The sequence below is a fragment of the Mobula birostris genome, unplaced genomic scaffold, assembly GCF_030028105.1.
Source record: "Mobula birostris isolate sMobBir1 unplaced genomic scaffold, sMobBir1.hap1 scaffold_321, whole genome shotgun sequence".
In the NCBI taxonomy this organism is placed as follows: Eukaryota; Metazoa; Chordata; class Chondrichthyes; order Myliobatiformes; family Myliobatidae; genus Mobula; species Mobula birostris.
In genome coordinates, this window is record NW_027276274.1 from 51,150 (window position 1) to 66,940 (window position 15,791).

At 44.2% G+C, this 15,791-nt stretch overlaps 1 protein-coding gene across 3 annotated transcripts in view; it reads right to left on the minus strand.

Annotated features, from left to right (window-relative positions):
- Positions 1-7,344: 7,344 nt before the first annotated feature.
- Positions 7,345-15,791, minus strand: part of LOC140192967 (F-box/LRR-repeat protein 7-like) — a 247,036-nt gene continuing 238,589 nt past the window's right edge. For all 3 annotated transcript variants that reach the window (XM_072250437.1, XM_072250436.1, XM_072250435.1), the window contains 2 exons: positions 12,802-13,413; positions 7,345-9,273 (listed from right to left, as the gene is read on the minus strand). In XM_072250437.1, the coding sequence (XP_072106538.1) occupies positions 9,131-9,273; positions 12,802-13,413 (755 nt within the window). In that variant the 3' untranslated portion in view covers positions 7,345-9,130. The remainder of the gene's footprint in view (positions 9,274-12,801; positions 13,414-15,791) is intronic.

Below are 15,791 nucleotides of genomic sequence, written 5' to 3' on the forward strand. Positions count from 1 at the left end.
ACGGGTTTCCCTGTAACTGAGATACTCGGGTTTCCCTGTAACTCGGATACACTGGTTTCCCTGTAACTGAGATACTGCAGTTTCCTTGTAACTCGGATACTCTGGTTTCCCTGTCACTCGGATACTCCGGTTTCCCTGTAACTGAGATACTCCGGTTCCCCCGTAACTCGGATACTCCGGTTTCCCTGTAACTCGGATACTCTGGTTTCCCTGTAACTGAGATACACCAGTTTCCCTGTAAATCGGATACTCGGCTTTACCTTTAATTGAGATACTCTGGTTTCCCTGTAACTGACATACTCGGGTTTCCCTGTAATTCGGATGCTCCAGTTTCCCTGTAACTAAGATACACCGGTTTCCCTGTAACTGAGATACTCGGGTTTCCCTGTAACTGGAATTCTCGTGTTTCCCTGTAAATGAGAATCTCCGGTTTCCCTGTAACTGAGATACACTGGTTTCCCTGTAACTCGGATACTCGGGTTTCCCTGTAACTGAGATACCCCAGTTTCCCTGTAACTCGGATACTCTAGTTTCCCTGTAACTGAGATACACCGGTTTCCCTGTAACTGAGATACTCGGGTTTCCCTGTAACTAGGATACTCGGGTTTCCCTGTACTTGAGATACTCCGGTTTGCCTGTAACTGTGGTACACCGGTTTCCCTGTAACTCGGATACTCGGGTTTCCCTGTAACTGAGATACAGCGGTTTCCCTGTAACTGAGATACTCGGGTTTCCCTGTAACTCGGATACTCCAGTCTTCCTGTAACTCAGTTACAGCGGTTTCCCTTTAACTGAGATACTCAGGTTTCCCTGTAACTGGGATACTCGGGTTTCCCTGTAACACGGATCCTCGGGTTTCCCTGTAACTCGGATACTCGGGTTTCCCTGTAATTCAGATAATCGGGTTTCCCAGTAACTGAGATACTCTGGTTTCCCTTTAAGTGAGATACACCGGTTTCCCTGTAACTGAGATACTCGGGTTTCCCTGTAACTCGGATACTCGGGTTTCCCTGTAACTGAGATACTCCAGTTTCCTTGTAACTCGGAAACTCCAGTTTCTCTGTCACTCGGATACTTGGGTTTCCCTTTAACTGAGATACTCCGGTTCCCCTGTAACTCGGATACTCGGGTTTCCCTGTAACTCGGATACTCCGTTTTCCCTGTAACTGAGATACACCGGTTTCCCTGTAAATCGGATACTCGGGTTTCCCTGTAACTGAGATACACCGGTTTCCCTGTAACTGAGATACTCGGGTTTCCCTGTAACTAGGATACTCGGGTTTCCCTGTACTTGAGATACTCCGGTTTGCCTGTAACTGTGGTACACCGGTTTCCCTGTAACTCGGATACTCCGTTTTCCCTGTAACTGAGATACTCTGGTTTCCCTGTAACTGAGATACTCGGGTTTCCCTGTAACTCGGATACTCCAGTTTCCCTGTAACTGAGATACAGCGGTTTCCCTTTAACTGAGATACTCAGGTTTCCCTGTAACTGGGATACTCGGGTTTCCCTGTAACTCGGATACTCGGGTTTCCCTGTAACTCGGATGCTCTAGTTTCCCTGTAACTGTTATACACTGGTTTCCCTGTAACTGAGATACCCGGGTTTCCCTGTAACTAGGATACTCGTGTTTCCCTGTAAATGAGAATCTCCGGTTTCCCTGTAACTGAGATACACTGGTTTCCCTGTAACTCGGATACTCGGTTTTCCCTGTAACTGAGATACTCCGGTTTCCCTGTAACTCGGATACTCCAGTTTCCCTGTAACTGAGATACACCGGTTTCCCTGTAACTGAGATACTCGGGTTTCCCTGTAACTAGGATACTCGGGTTTCCCTGTACTTGAGATACTCCGGTTTGGCTGTAACTGTGGTACACCAGTTTCCCTGTAACTCGGATACTCGGGTTTCCCTGTAACTGAGATACTCTGGTTTCCCTGTAACTGAGATACTCGGGTTTCCCTGTAATTCGGATACTCCAGTTTCGGTGTAACTGAGATACAGCGGTTTCCCTTTAACTGAGATACTCAGGTTTCCCTGTAACTGGGATACTCGGGTTTCCCTGTAACTCGGATACTCGGGTTTCCCTGTAACTCGGATACTCGGGTTTCCCTGTAACTCAGATAATCGGGTTTCCCTGTAACTGAGATACTCTGGTTTCCCTTTAAGTGAGATACACCGGTTTCCCTGTAACTGAGATACTCAGGTTTCCCTGTAACTCGGATTCACCGGTTTCCCTGTAACTGAGATACTCGGGTTTCCCTGTAACTGAGATACTCGGGTTTTCCTGTAACTCGGATACTTGGGATTTCCTGTAACTGAGATACTCCAGTTTCCCTGTAACTCGGATACTCCGGTTTCCCTGTCACTCGGATACTCGGGTTTCCCTGTAACTGAGATATCCGGTTCCCCTGTAACTCGGATACTCGGGTTTCCCTGTAACTCCAGTTGAATTGTTCCTTCTTTTGGCAGATCAAGTTCTCAATCTACCACTATATTCTCCACAACTGAGCTCTTAATAGTTCAGTGCCTGCGAGGAAGTTTGAAATCACACACAGTTCACTTTGTAGAAGGGAAGTGAACAAAGGGGAATTTTCTTGCAACAGGGACCTGAGATACAATTCTCAGGACAGGTGCTACTATCTGGGTAGCAGCTTGGAAGTGTAGTAGATCTGCGAATAGCTGTACGTTACATGGTGATGCTCCGCAGCACAAGATGCTGCACAGATTGGACCTGGTTGCAGGTGAACAATTTGAGTCACCATACTCTGACTGGTGTCACCAGTGGAGGCAACCCAGAGTGATATGGTGAGGTAAACCCAGGAAATGCTGAGGTAATCTCTGGAGAAGATATCTAATCACATTAACAGATCAACATACTGGGTGGGCACAGGAGTACATTCAGCCAGACTCATTCCACCGAGACGCAACACTGAGCGTCATAGGAAGTCATTCCTGCCTGTGGCCATCAAACTTTACATCTCCTCCCTTGGAGGGTCAGATACCCTGAGCCAATAGGTTGGTCCTGGACTTATTTCCTGGCATAATTTACTTATTACTATTTAATTATTTATGGTTTATTACTATTTAATTATTTATGGTGCAACTGTAATGAAAACCCATTTCCCCCGGGATCAATAAAGTATGACTATGACTATGACTGTATCTCAGAAGGTCTTGGAGGACTGGTTAACTGGGGAGATGTTTCAATCTGGGTAATCAGTGTGGCATATCTTTCTTAATGTATGTGTATTTGTTACCTGAAGATTGATGACACTGACTTTATCTAGTGGCCTCTTTAATGTTGTGTGTGACAAGCTGGAGCACTTGGACAATGAAAAGATTTGTTGCCTTGATTGACTTACATAACACTCCACAACACAATAAAAGGTGAAAAAACAGAACATGGTTTGAAAAGTGTCAGAGGATCCACTGTGACATTTTGTTCAGGGCGATTCACTAATGCAACTGTATGTCACCAGTAAGGAGCACAGATAGCTCATGAACAGCATCATATCACAGGTATTAAAGTAATTTCAATGTTTTAATTACATAAAGATCCAGCTGAGATTACTGGACTCTCAAAATAAACTGAAGGACAGGCACGTGCTTTGCACCCCTCAAACTCATCTGTACTGTGATCATTAGCTCATGAATGCTGGTCTCTAGTTTCGTTCAGTTTGTCTGTATGTAAGCACTTTAGATTTATTATAATAATTTCATATCATCGTTTATTATAACTTTTTTCTTACTTTTTCTCAACATATGTGGTCCAGTAACTGGAGCTGCTAACTGATAGCTCCAGTGACCCGAGCTCAATGCCGACCTCTGGCACTGTCTGCGTGGAGTTAACACATTCTCTCTTTATCTGCATGGGTTTTCCTGGTCCTTCAGTTTCCTCCCAAATATCTGGCAACTGGTGCATCCAAGAGGAATGAATCAGGGAGCAAGAAGGTGATTCAACCAGGTAAGAGGCAAACTAGAGGCTCTTCTAGGATATAAGCCTGGTTAAGTGATCATTTATTCAAACTCCTTCAGTCTCGAGATAGTTGAGGATAAGGATAAATCTGGACCATGGGAGAAGGTAAATTATAACTTTATTAGGCTGTGAGGTTTAGGAAGCTGAGTTCAGACAGGGCCTATAAAGGAAGCAGAAGAGAACTTGAACAGGCGGAATCAAGGCATTTTCTACATACATTGAAAGCAAGAGCATAGGACCATTCAAGGATAAAGGAGGGAACTCATGCTTAGAGTCAGAGGAAGAGGAAAGGACCTAAATGAGCAGAATTACATGATGTGTGGCGAGATCATGAAGGGGCGTATCGAAAGCAATGGGTCTGTTGGAGAACATTAATGTAGATATGTTCCCAGAAACATGAGAAAGTATGCAGATACAGGAAATCCAAGGCAACACACACACAAAACACTGGGGGAACTTAGCAGGGCAGGCAGCATCTGTGGAAAAGAATAAAACAGTCAATGTTTTGGGCCAAGATGCTAAAACGTCCCCAGGACCTGATGTGATATATCGCGTTATTAGAAGAGGCAAGACAGGAAATGGCTAGGACACTGATAAAGATCTTTGTACCCTCTCTAGCCAGAGGTGAGATCCTGAAGTTCCGGAGAGTAGCCAATATTATTCTTTAAAAATGGCGTATGGATAATTAAGTTAACTCACAGCAGCAGTAGGCAACTGATTAGAGAGAATTCATAGGGATAAGATTTACATGTATTTTGAAAAACATGGACATATGTGAAAGTTAACATGGCTTTGTGTGAAACAGGACATAACAACATAAGAAATGGTTGCAGGAATAGGCTATCTGGCCTCTCAAGCCTGTTTCACTATTCAGTAAGATCATGGCTGATCTGCCAGCTCTACCTCATTGGCTTTCCCCTGTTACTACCCCCCCACCCCACAGCATCATTTTGCACTGGTCCAATATCTACCATCGCCTCTCTTTTCCTCTTTACATATCTGAAGAAGCTTTTGATGTCCTCTTTCATATTATTGGTTAGCTTACCTTCATAGCTCATCTTTTCCTTCTTTATGATTTTTTTAGATGCCTTCTGTTGGTTTTTAAAAGCTTCCCATTTCTCTATCTTCCAACTAATTTTTGGTCTATTATATTCTCTATCCTACCTGTTATTTTCTCAAAGAATTCCAACTGATTTGTCAGACAATATTTCCCCTTACTATGCTGCCTGTGGCCTATTTTTCATGTGCCTCAAAGTACCCCAAAACAACATCCTTAATAATGGACTCCAACATCATCCCAACCACTGAAGTCAGGCTATCTGGCCTATAAACTTCCTTTCTTCTGCCCCACCTCCCTTCTTAAAGAGTGGAGTACCATTTACAATTTTTCACTCCTCTGGAACCATTCCGGTATCTAGTGATTCTTGAATAATTACTGCTAATGCTTCCACAAATCCTTAAACTACATCTTTCAGAACACTGGAGTGCAGTCCATCTGGACCAGGTGACTTATCTACCTTCAGATCATTCAGTTTCCCAAGTACCTTTGCCTCAGTAAAAGCAACTACTCTCCCTTCTGTCCCCTGACACTCCTGAATTTCTGGCATACTGCTACTGTCTTCCACAGTGAAGACTGATGCAAAATAGTTATTAAGTTCATCTGGCATTTTTTTGGTTCCTCTATTACTGCCTCTCTAGTGGTCCAATATCCACTCTCACCCCTCTTTTACTCTTCAAATGTCTGAAAAAACATTTGGTATTCTCTCTTATATTATTGGCTAGCTTACCTTTGCATTTCATCTTTTCTCTCCTTTTGGTTTTTTAGTTGCCTCCTGGCAGCTTTTAAAAGCTTCCCACTAATTTTTGCTCCATTATATGCCCTCTCTCTTATTTTTATGTTGTATTTGACTTCCCTGATCAGCCACGGTTCCTTCACCCTCCCGTTAGAATTCCGCTTCATCCTTGGGATGTATCTTCCTTGTGCCTTCCAAATTTATCCAGCCACTGCCATTCTGCCGTCATCCCTGCTAGTGTCCCCTTCCAATCAGTTCTGGCTAGCTCCTCTCTCATGCCTCTGTAATTACCTTTACTCCACTATAATACTTATACATCTGACTTTAGCTTCTCCATCTCAAACTGCAGGGCGAATTTCATCATATTACGTTCACTGTCTCCCAAGGGTTCCTTTACCTTAAAATCACCCAAACCAGTATTGCCTTTTCTCTTAGTAGGCTCAACCAAAGGCTGCTCTAAAAAAGCATCTCATTGGCATTCTACAAATTCCCTTTCTTAAGATCCAGGACCAACCTTATTTTCCCAATCTACCTACATTTTGAAAACCCCCATGACTATCATAACATTGCCCTTTTTAAAAACGCAAACACGAGGAAATCTGCAGATGCTGGAAATTCAAGCAACACACATAAAAAATGCTGGTGAACGCAGCAGACCAGGCAGCATCTATAGGAAGAGGTACAGTCGACGTTTCAGGCCAAGACGAGGACGAAGAGTCTCCGCCCGAAATGTCGAATTGCCCTTTTTACATGCCTTTTCTATCTCCCATTATAATTTGTATCCAACATTCCTGGCTACTGCTTGGAGACATATATATCTCTTTTATCAGGGTCTTTTTACCCTTGCAGTTTCTTAACTCTACCTACAAAGATTTTACACCTTCTAATCCTACGTCACTATTTTCTAAGGTTTGAATTTCATATTTTACCAACAGAGCCACCCTAACCCCTCTGTCTTTCGGTCTGTCCTTGCAATACAATATGTTTTCATAGATGTTAAGCTCCCAACAATGATGTTCTTTCCGCCAAAACTCAGTGTTGCCCATATCATTAGACCCGCCAATTTCTAACTGCACTTTAAGATCATCTACCTTATTCCATACACTGTGTGCCTTCAAATACATGTGTACATTCTTTTATCTGAAATTCTGAAATCCAAAAAGCTCCGAAAACTGACGTTTTTTTTGCCAACAGCTGACGTCACTCAGGAGTGATGTGGCAGCACGAGCAGAGGCTGCCAGATATCAGTTGTGGCTCAGCACATCGCACTGGTTACACGTGCATTTGCTGTTCACTGATATTTTGTGTTGACTGTTGACTTTGTGTTTAATTTCACTGTGAAAATGTCAAAAAGAGCTGCAGATACCCCTATGGGTAACAATGAGAAAAAGAGAAGGAAGCATCTATCATTATCAATAACGCAGAAACGGAGTTATTGCAGAAGCTTGATCGTGATGTGTCTGTGCATCATCTTACCGAAGAAAATAGTGTTGGAACGACCACTGTTAATGATTTAAATAAACAGAAAGACAGGTTACTGAAGTTTTATAGTGACAGTGATAGTGATGTTCTACATTTATTCCAATAAGTCATTTACCATGTGATTGATACAGTTCGTTTCAAGCTGTATATTTTTATGTTTTATTGAATATTTTTGTTGGAACTAAAATTTCTTCTTGTCATTATTCCCTAAATGATACAGTATAACAACTATTTACATAGCATTTACATTGTATTAGGTATTATAAGTAATCTACAGATGATTTAAAGTATACGGGAGGTTGTGCGTAGGTTTGGTGTGCTGCCGGGTCCTAAAGTCCACCGCACTGAGACAGGTTAAATAAGGGACTTGAGCATACGTGTTTTTTGGTATCGTTGGGGGGGGGGGGTCTGAAATCTGAAAAATTCTGAATTCCAAAATGCAAAAGGATTTTGGATAAGGGATTGTGGACCTGTATATACAGTCCTGTATTCATCACCCCTTTTGATTTTGCTCCCATGTTACACTTCAGCTCATCCCACTCACTATAATTTTGTCTATCATCTGCCTGTCCTTCCTTACAGTCTCATTACACACTGCATCTACTTGTATACCAAATGCTCCAGCCTCAGCTCTATCTCTCCAGTTGCCACCCCCCTGCCGGATTAGTTTAAATCCTTCCCAGCAGCTCTAGTAAACTTGCTTACAGGAATACTGGCCCCCTCGGATTCAGGTATAACCCATCCTTTTTGTACAGGTCATACTTTCCCCTGAAGAGATACCAATGATCGAGAAATATGAATCCCCTGTCCCCTCCACCAATTTCTCAGCTGCACATTCATCTGCCAAATCATCCTATTTTACTCTCCGCTGGCATGTGGCCCAGGCAGTAATCCAGAGATTACTAGCCTGGAGGTCCTTCTTTTCAGCTTTCTACCTAACTTCCTATATTCTCTCTTCAGGACCTCTTCCCTGTCATTGGTGTCAATATGTACCATGACTTCTGGCTGTTTGTCCTTCCACTTTAGAACACTGTGGACTCAGTCTAAGTTTCCCTTGGCCCTGGCACCTGGAAGGGAAAATACTGTATTTTTTACATCCACAGTATCTACTGTCTGCTCCTCTGTCTATGGAATTCCCTATCACTACTGCACTTCTCTTCTTGCCATTTCCCTTCTGAGCCACAGAGCCTTGGTGTCAGAGACCCGGGCACTGAAACTTCTCCCTGCTAGATCACTTCCCCCTACAGTGATATTACTGAGGGGCACAGCCACAGGCATACTCTGCACTGGCTGCCTGTTCTCATTACTTCCCCTTAGACTCATCCAGCTACGTGCCTCCTGCAAATTTGTGGTGATTACCTCCTTGTAGCTCATATTTATCACCTCGTCATTCTTCCAAATGACCCTAAGTTCACCGAGCTACAGCTCAGTTTCCTGACACAGTTTTAAAGAGCTGCAGCTCAATGCACGCCCATGCAGATGTAGTTATCAGGGAGAGTGTAAGGAAATTACAAGCAGATAGATAAAGGAGATGCAGTAGACGTGGTGTACTTGGATTTTCAGAAGACCTTTGATAAAGTGCTGCACCTTAGGCTGCTTAACAAGATAACAGCCCATGGAATTACAGGGGAGTTACTAGCATGGGTCAAGCGTTGGCTGTTGGGCAGAAAACAGAGAGTGGGAATAAAGGGATCCTATCCTGCTTCACTTCCACTGCTACTGTGCGATCGAGAATCTCCGGAGACGAAGGTCCCAAATCCTTGGCCTTGCCTATTGCCTGTTGCCGGGGCCGGGGTCGAAGCGCTCGGCAGAGATGTTGCTCGCTGCTCGGTGTCGGAGAGGTGGTCGGAGGCTCGGAGTTTTGGGACGGACTCGGAGTCAGACCGTGGTCGGATGCTTCCAGGATGCTGCATCGGCAAGTTGGCGGCACTGGAGGTTCACCGGCTGTGTGAGATGATGGGACTTTCGAGAGACTTTGAGACTTTTACTGTGCCATACGGTATTGCTTTGCACTGTTGTACCTATATGTTATAATTATGTGGTTTTTGTTAGTTTTTAAGCCGGTTTGTCATATGTTTTCGTGATATCATTCTGGAAAAACATTGTATCATTTCTTAATGCATGCATTACTAAATGACAATAAAAGAGGACTGCGTGTCCTCATAATCTAATCTAATCTATTCTGTCTGGCTGCCAGTTGCCAGTGGAGTTCCACAGAGGTCGATGTAGGGACCGCTGCTTTTTATGACGTCTGTCAATGATTTGGACTATGGGATTAACGGATTTGTGGTTAAATCTGCCAATGATACAAAGATGGGTGGAGGAGCAGGTAGTGTTGAGGAAACAGAGAGCCTGCAGAGAGACTTAGATAGTTTAGGGGAATGGGCAAAGAAGTGGTAAATGAAATACAGTGTCGGAAAGTGTATGGTCATACACTTTGGTGGAAGAAATAAACAGGCAGACTATTATTTAGATGGGGAGAGAATTCAAAATGCAGAGATGCAAAGGGACTTGGGAGTCCTTGTGCAGGATATAAAGGTTAACCTCCAGGTTGAGTCGGTTGTGAATAAGGTGAATGCAATGTTGGCATTCATTTCTACAGGTATGGAATATAAGAACAGGGATGTGATGTTGAAGCTCCATAAGGCACTCGTGAGACCACACTTGGAGTATTGTGTGCAGTTTTGGGCTCCTTATTTTGGAAAGGATATACTGACATTGGAGAGGGTTCAAAGAAGATTGACAAGAACGATTCCAGGAATGAAAGGGTTACCGTATGAGGAACGTCTGACAGCTCTTGGGTTGTGTTCCCTGGAGTTCAAGAGAATGAGGGAGATCTCATAGAAACATTCCGAGTTATTTTCTGTGGTAGGGGATTCTAGGTCAAGAGGGCATGACTTCAGAATTGAAGGATGTCCATTTAGAACAGAGATGCAGAGAAATTACTTTAGTCAGAGGGTGGTAAATCTGTGGAATTTGCTGCCACGAGCGGCTGTGGAGGCCAAGTCATTGGGTGCATTTAAGGCAGAGATACGAGGGGTGTTTGATAAGTCCATGGCCTAAGGTAGAAGGGGTCAATTTTAGAAAACCTATCACATTTATTTTTCAACATAGTCCCCTCCTACATGTACACACTGAGTCCAGCGGTTGTGGAACATACGGATCCCTTCTTTGTAGAAGTCGGCGTCTTGGACCTCCAGAAAGTGGTCCACAGCACAGTTGATTGATAAGTTCGTGGCCTAAGGTAGAAGGAGATGAGTTATACAGCTCTCGGTGCATGCACGTGCAGTTCAACTCTTTGAGTGATTATGCAGAAAGTTTGAAGTTAATAACTTTTGTGGTATTTCTGTTTCAGATAATTGAAAATTGCAAGTAAGCACTGTCTGAGAAAATGGACATCAGCCTTCGTGCAGTCATCCACTACCTCAGTCTCAAGGTCTTATCACCCAAGGAGGTGCACGAGGACATGGTGGCAACACTAGTGGAGGGTGAAAAATAAATGTGCTAGGTTTTCTAAAATTGACTCCTTCTACCTTAGGCCACGAACCTATCAATCACGCCCTGTAGATAGGTTCTTGATTAGCCAGGGCATCAAAGAGTATGGGGTGAAGGCTGGGGAGTGGGGATGACTGGAGAATTGGATCAGCCCATGATTGAACGGTGGAGCAGTCTGGTCTTATCTCAGACAAATAACATACCACTAACTCTGGACCCATTCTCAGTACATGAGCTGTCTACTAATAGACAAAGAAAGAAAAAAAATTACCAGAAATTTATTTAAAAGCTCTACCTGTGCTTGCCTAAGTTTTATCTCATCAAAGCCTCACAGTCTAACACTGGCCCACTCCCAACAATTGGGATTCAGGATTACCTTATCCATAGAAAACAAGAGGGTAGAGGTGGAAGGATGTTACAGTGACCAGAGGTTTGAGACCAGAGGTGTTCTGCAGGAATCATTGTTGGGAACCTCGGTTATTTGTAACATATAATGATTTGGATGAAATTATAGATGGGCTGATTAAGAGGTCTGCAAACAATAAAAATAGTGGATAATGAAGATGGTTGTCCAAGGATACAGTAGGATAGAGTTCAGTTGGAGATATGACTGGACAAATGGCTGATGAAGTTTAATCCATGCAAGTAAAAGGTGTTGCACTTTGAGAGGTCCGCTGTAAGAGGGAAGTGTAGCTGGAGCCTTTGAAATGCTGATGCTTAGAGAGACATCAGCTGGGGCATGGACCATTTGTAAATCTGATGGAAGAATATGAGCATTGTGTAGACAGAAGGGACTAGTTTAATTAGGCATTTAGTTACTAGTTTAACTAGTTTGGAAAAGTATTATGGGCTGAAGGGTCTGTTCCTGTGCTGTTCTGTATTGTAAATTTGGACAGTTTCCTCTGAAATATAGAGTCAGAAGGGGGACTCTGATATAACATTATAAAGTTATGAGAGGCATAGAGAGGGGAGAAATGTGAAGAAATGTCAAATACTATAGGATATAGTTTTGAAGTGACAGGGTTAAAATTTAAAGCAGATGTGCAAGGCTGTTAAGTTTTACAGTGAGTGGAAAAGGCTGTCAGAGGGCTGGTGGAAGCTGATATGATGGTGGCATTTAGAGGCATTTAGGCAGACACATGAATAGGCAAGGGTGGTACAGATATGGATCACATGCAGACATATATTTGATAATCATCATTAGCACAGTTATATAGGTTCTTGTTTGGACACTGCAGCAAAGGTTACAGAGAGAAGGCCGTGGAATGGGATTGAGGAGGGGAAAAACAGATCAGTCTCGATTGAATGGTGGAGCAGACTCGATGGGCCAAATGGCCTAATTCTGCTCCTATGTCTTATGGTCTTATGGTTATTATGGGCTGGAGAGCCTGTAGGTCAGTGGTAGAATTGGTAGCAGTTGATGAGATTGTGAGAAGAAAAAAAATAGGATTAATGGAAGATCACTGTAAAATGAGTGATTGATGCTTGGGTCAAACTTGATGAGCTAAATGACACCACCCACCCTAATCCTCTCTTTCCTACACCCTCATTAAGAAAAGTACAACATTTCTAGGAACTGCAGAAGGCTCTTTGATTTTGGGAAATGAGGATTTCCTCACATCACCTCAGGAAAATGGTTTTGTAAAACCTAGGAGACTGTGATAATGCTTGGATTTAGCGGTGGAAAGCTATGATTGACCACTGAGGAGAAACAATGTTCACAGCAATTAAGTTACTAATATTTTCAGCCAGTTGTTACCAGCCTTGCCCCCATTCTCAAAAAAAAGAGAAATGCCTTATCAATAACACACAAGAGTAAATCTGCAGATGCTGGAAATCCAAGCAACATACACAGAATGCCTGAGTCCTGGTGAAGGGTCTCAGCCCAAACCGTCGACTGTTCTCTTTTCCATAGATGCAGCATTTTGTGTGTGTTGCCCTAAGCCTAATGCCACATCAATATCAACCTGGCGGATGCATGGAATTTGACCGAATTTGAACTTGTATCTGAACAGTTACCAGTTGCCAAATGTTCATGTATTTACTGCAGTTACCTGAAACATCCAGATACTCCAAGTTGGGACACCGGGAGACAACATCATAGAGTGCTTCATTGGAGATGCCGTAACAGCCAGGTACTTCCAACTGCCGCAGCTCTGGGCAACACTGAGCAATGGTGTAGAGACCCCTGTCGCTCAGCCGCCTGCAGCTCTGAAGGATAACTTTTTCCAATGTAAGACAGACGTTTGGTGTGTCCTGACACAACCTTCGGGTGAGCACACGCAGAGCTCTGTCCACGTTCACTGTTTCTTCTGTGAGACGAATAGTCCTCCATAGACGTGGGTCCCAGCAGAGGTTGTACCAACGACGACACACCCTCGTGCAACGGCACAGCTGGTTGGTAGGAAGGTGTGAAAACATCTCAATCAGGGTTTGATCGGGTAGGTTGTCAATGGGAGACTGTTCTTTCTGTTGCCTTGATGCTGGCCTGATGACACCCTGAGGGATCAGCAACACAGACTGGGAATGGATCATAGCAGTGGTCTCCCCTGTGACAGAAGAAGATGAGGTGGAGGATCCTTGGCCATTCTGAATAGACTGCGTGTTCGGAGGGCATATCAAAGCAGGACTGGGTGTACTTAGTGTCCGCATACTCAAATCTGAATCTGAAATACACACGGAAAACTTGCATTAACTAGAGTAACTTGGAAATCATTAAAACTAACAGTACGTAAAGAAGCTACTTAGTACCAGGTTCAGGCCAACCCGTATGCTGCACAAAGTAACCAAGCAACTCTACATTAAACAACTTTCCTGATAGTGTTACTTACCCCTCCCATATTGTTGACTTTCCCCTTTACAATGAATATACACAGAACACCAAGGAAGTCATAAAGCCACACACCACTGAAACGGCCCCTTAGCCCAACACACGCACGCTGATCATTTTGTTCACTGGCACTTTACTGAAGCAAAAAGGCATTGAACATAGAGCAGTACAGCACAGAAACAAAACCGAATAAATCAGTAATCAAATGGCCAAACTAATCCCTTATGTCTACACAATCACCATAACCATTCATTTTCCTCACATTCATCTGCCAATCAAAACATCTCTGAAAAGACTCTAATGTATCAGCCACTGCTACCACCCCAGGCAGTTCATTCCAAGCATTCACTATTCTCTATATAAAAAGCTTGCATGTCCTTTAAAATTACTCCCTCTAACCTTAATTGCACACCTTCTAGTATTATACATTTCAAACCCTGAAAATTTTCTATCCATGTATCTGACTAAATGTTCATAAAAAAGTGCAATTGTACCCACCGTTACCACTTCATCTGGCAGGAGTCTCTTTTCAAATCTTTCTCTCTTCACCTTAGATATAATGTATACCCTCAAGTTTTAACTCCCATGCCTTGGAAAAATACACCGTGACCTTGGAGGCAGGTGTGAATGTGGAATCATCACTCGGAGGGGTGTGAAAGTGGAATCGTCACTCGGAGGGGTGTGAATGTGGAATCCTCACTCGGAGGGGTGTGAAAGTGGAATCGTCACTCGGAGGGCTGTGAATGTGGAATCATCACTCAGAAGGGTGTGAATGTGGAATCCTCACTCGGAGGGGTGTGAATGTGGAATCGTCGCTCGGAGGGCGGTGTGAATGTGGAATCGTCACTCGGAGGGCAGTGTGAATGTGGAATCATCACTCGGAGGGGTGTGAATGTGGAATCGTCACTCAGAGGGAGGTGTGAATGTGGAATCATCATTCAGAGGGAGGTGTGTAATCATCGGAATCGTCACTCAGAGGGGTATGAATGTCGAATCGTCACTCGGAGCAGTTGTGAATGTGGAATCATCACTCGGAGGGGTGTGAATGTGGAATCGTCGCTCGGAGGGCGGTGTGAATGTGGAATCATCACTCGGAGGGGTGTGAATGTGGAATCGTCACTCAGAGGGAGGTGTGAATGTGGAATCATCATTCAGAGGGAGGTGTGTAATCATCGGAATCGTCACTCAGAGGGGTATGAATGTCGAATCGTCACTCGGAGCAGTTGTGAATGTGGAATCATCACTCGGAGGGTGGGGTGAATGTGGAATCAACATTTGGAGGGGGTTGTGAATGTGGAATCGTCACTTGGAAGGGTGTGAATGTGGAATCGTCACTCGGAGGGGTGTGAATGTGGAATCATCACTCGGAGGGGTGTGAATGTGTAATCATCACTCGGAGGGCGGTTAGAATGTGGATTCATCACTCGGAGGGGTGTGTGAATGGGGAATCGTCACTCGGAGGGCGGTGTGAATGTGGAATCGTCACTCGGAGGGTGGTGTGAATGTAGATTCATCACTTGGAGGAGTGTGAATGGGGAATTGTCACTCAGAGGGGGGTGTGAATGTGGAATCGTCACTCGGTGGGGTGTGAATGTGAAATCATCACTCGGAGGGGTGTGAATGGGGAATCGTCACTCGGAGGGGGGTGAATGTGGAATCGTCACTCGGTGGGGTGTGAATGTGAAATCATCACTCGGAGGGGTGTGAATGGGGAATCGTCACTCGGAGGGGTGTGAATGTGAAATTGTCACTCAGAGGGGGGTGTGAATGGGGAATCGTCACTCAGAGGGGTGTGAATGTGGAATCATCACTCGGAGGGGTGTGAATGTGGAATCGTCATTCGGAGGGAGGTGTGAATGTGGAATCGTCACTCGGAGGGGTGTGAATGTGGAATCATCACTCGGAGGGGTGTGCATGTGGAATCATCACTCGGAGGGCGGAGTGAATGTGGAATCATCACTTGGAGGAGTGTGAATGAGGAATCATCACTCGGAGAGTGGTGTGAATGTGGAATCATCACTCAGAGGGGTGTGAATGGGGAATTATCACTCAGAGGGGTGTGAATGGGGAATTGCCACTCGGAGGGGTGTGAATGGGGAATCGTCACTCGGAGGGGTGTGAATGTGGAATCATCACTCGGAGGGTGTGAATGTGGAATCGTCACTCGGTGGGGTGTGAATGTGAAATCATCACTCGGAGGGGTGTGTGAATGTG